Source organism: Octopus bimaculoides, chromosome 12, assembly GCF_001194135.2.
Source record: "Octopus bimaculoides isolate UCB-OBI-ISO-001 chromosome 12, ASM119413v2, whole genome shotgun sequence".
Lineage (NCBI taxonomy): Eukaryota > Metazoa > Mollusca > Cephalopoda > Octopoda > Octopodidae > Octopus > Octopus bimaculoides.
Window position 1 is genome coordinate 20,289,627 of NC_068992.1, and position 2,724 is coordinate 20,292,350.

At 30.3% G+C, this 2,724-nt stretch overlaps 1 protein-coding gene across 1 annotated transcript in view; it reads left to right on the forward strand.

Moving 5' to 3' along the window:
* The window catches only part of LOC106867898 (opioid-binding protein/cell adhesion molecule homolog), a 54,935-nt gene that overhangs the window by 35,879 nt on the left and 16,332 nt on the right, over window positions 1–2,724 (forward strand). The window contains exon 5 of the mRNA XM_014912966.2: window positions 2,542–2,670. Within this exon, the coding sequence (XP_014768452.1) occupies window positions 2,542–2,670 (129 nt within the window). The remainder of the gene's footprint in view (window positions 1–2,541; window positions 2,671–2,724) is intronic.

A 2,724-nucleotide genomic window follows, 5' to 3' on the forward strand; every position in this document is an offset into this window, starting at 1 on the left:
ATATATATATATATATATATATATATATATATATATTACACACATGAAATAATCAGAGTATCTGTAACGTTGATGTTTTGATCACGTGAAATCGAGTTAATAGTGACTTCGAATTCACATACAATAAAAATTTTATTTCACAATATGAATATGTCCCTTCCTACATCTGTACCAATGCAAACATATATTTATATATACACAAACGTACAGAGAGAGAGACGTATATATTTTCACATTTCACACAAACACACGCACACACACATACTCACTCTCCCACACACAAACACAGATCAAACGCACGTACACTATCACACTGATAAATGTATCTACATGTATAAACATGACGCCATCAGCAGAATTATTCGGATTTCGGCAATATATTGTTTTAATGATTTGAGCGCTTTCTGGCATGTTGTTTATGACTAAGAAGGGTGCACTGAAAGATTGCTTCTTTGAAATGCGTGGAATTTGGTTATTAAAGCTGTTGGGAGTATAAAAGTTTATGAAGATTTTTTTTTTTTTTTGCATGATTATTTGGTTTGTTGTATGTGTGTATGATATGTTTTATGTAGCGGACTTTAAAGAGGAACTGGTTGTGTTTTGTCGTTAAAAATTACAGATAAATAATTTTCACACATTCTGATTCGTCATTCAATCTGAGAGCAACAAATCTTCAGCGATTTAAACTCTGTAGCAGAACTCTTTCGATAAAATGTAAATCTTTGTGACACCAAAAAGCGCATACCTTGGTATAATTGATTCGGTGAAATTTTCGTGCTGAAATATGAAGCTGCAACGGTGGTTCTTGAGAATATTAACTTAAGTGTCGCAATTGATAAAATCTTCGAAGGCTTTCTTGATATAAACAAAACAAAAAGTAGCAGTTGGTAAGGCTGAGAATTCTTTGACGCGTAATTTTGTAGATTAAATACCTCAGATGCACTTCTGCATAGAAAAAAATGTATAATTTGGAAATATAAGATATTATGATGATTGGTTTAACTTTTCCGCATTGTTTGAAGGGTCCAGAGATTTTATCCTAATTAGGAGTGAAAGACTAACGTGGTACTATAGTCTATAAGAATGTTATGCATTACTTGTATGCAGAAAGTAAAGAACTAGAATAGATGCCAACAGATATTTTGCCCGACTCTCTAATGCTTCGGCCAAAACTTCAAAGTGATTGCAGTAAGTAGCTCAAAACGTGTATAAACACAAGCATGGTTGTGTCGTTAAACGAGTGAATTATGATGTTAACTAGATTTCTGGATTTGAAGCAACCTAACAGGATTTCTCTATATGAAACTAAGGCTGCCATTGTGAGCGATATGAGTTATCTCCATAGGGATTAGACATACTATCAAAGTAAGAAAACCAGATTGCAACACAGCATAATAATAACAATAATAATAATAATAATAATAATAATAATGATAATAATAATAATAATATTAATAATAATAATGATGATAATAATAATAATGATGACGATCATAATAATAATAATAATGATAATGATAATAATAATGATGACGATCATAATAATAATAATAATAATAATAATAATAATAATAATAATAATAATAATAATAATAATGATAATAATAATAATAATGATAATAATAATTAAGTAGATATCAAGAAAGCCAAGTAAATTTTAAAGTATATGGGTCACTCGGAGAGATCAAGCAATTTGGAGAACAGTAAGTGAAAATTGTTCCTGTTGTAATTGGTGTAAATGGTAAAATGCACAAGATGTTACTAAAGTAGCAGAAAAAATTCCGGATTGCACAAAAATGACATCAAGTACTCAGTAAGAGCTCGAGTTTCATTATAACTTTGTTACTTAGATTATCGTAAAGACATTTGCATAATAATGATAATGAGAATAGCAATCGAACTACACTTCTACTACTACTACTACTACTACAACTGCTGTTGCTGCTGCTGCTGCTACTGCTGCTGCTGCTGCTGCTGCTGCTAAAATGGTAATAATAGTGATAATAGTAGTAATAATAATAATCTTTCTTACTAAAGGCGCAAAGCTTGCAATGTAAGCCGAGGGACAAGTCGATTATATCGAACCTAAGCAAAGTCTACTTCGGTGGAATTAGAACTCAGAAATAATAATAATAATAATGGTAATAATAATAATAATAATAATAATAATAATAATAATAATAATAATAATAATAATAACAATAATAATAAACAGGATGATGGTGATAAGAAGAAAAGGAAGAATTATAGTAGTAGTAGTAGTGACGATGGTAATAATACTACCACCACCATCACCACCACTACTACTACTACTACTACTGCTACTACTACTACTACTACTACTAATAATAATAATAATAATAATAATAATAATAATAATAAAACCGAATAAGACCGAGCCAGACCAAAATAATAGAAATTGGGCTTTTATGAAACGAATTTTCAAAACTAATCCTTGTCAATGTTAATGATGCATGTATTTATATGTGAAGCATTGTACTTCTGCCGACATAAAATAAAATTGATTGTGTTTCGTTGCAGAGGTTGGACCGCCAGGAGAAGTGCTTATCATCCACAACGTGACGCGTTACTGTGATGATATATATACCTGTGAAGCTTCAAATGGTGTCCCACCGAATTCCTACCGAAAAATTGCAGTTAAAGTTTTATGTAAGTAGTATACTATACTATACTGTTGTACTATATATATATATATATATATAT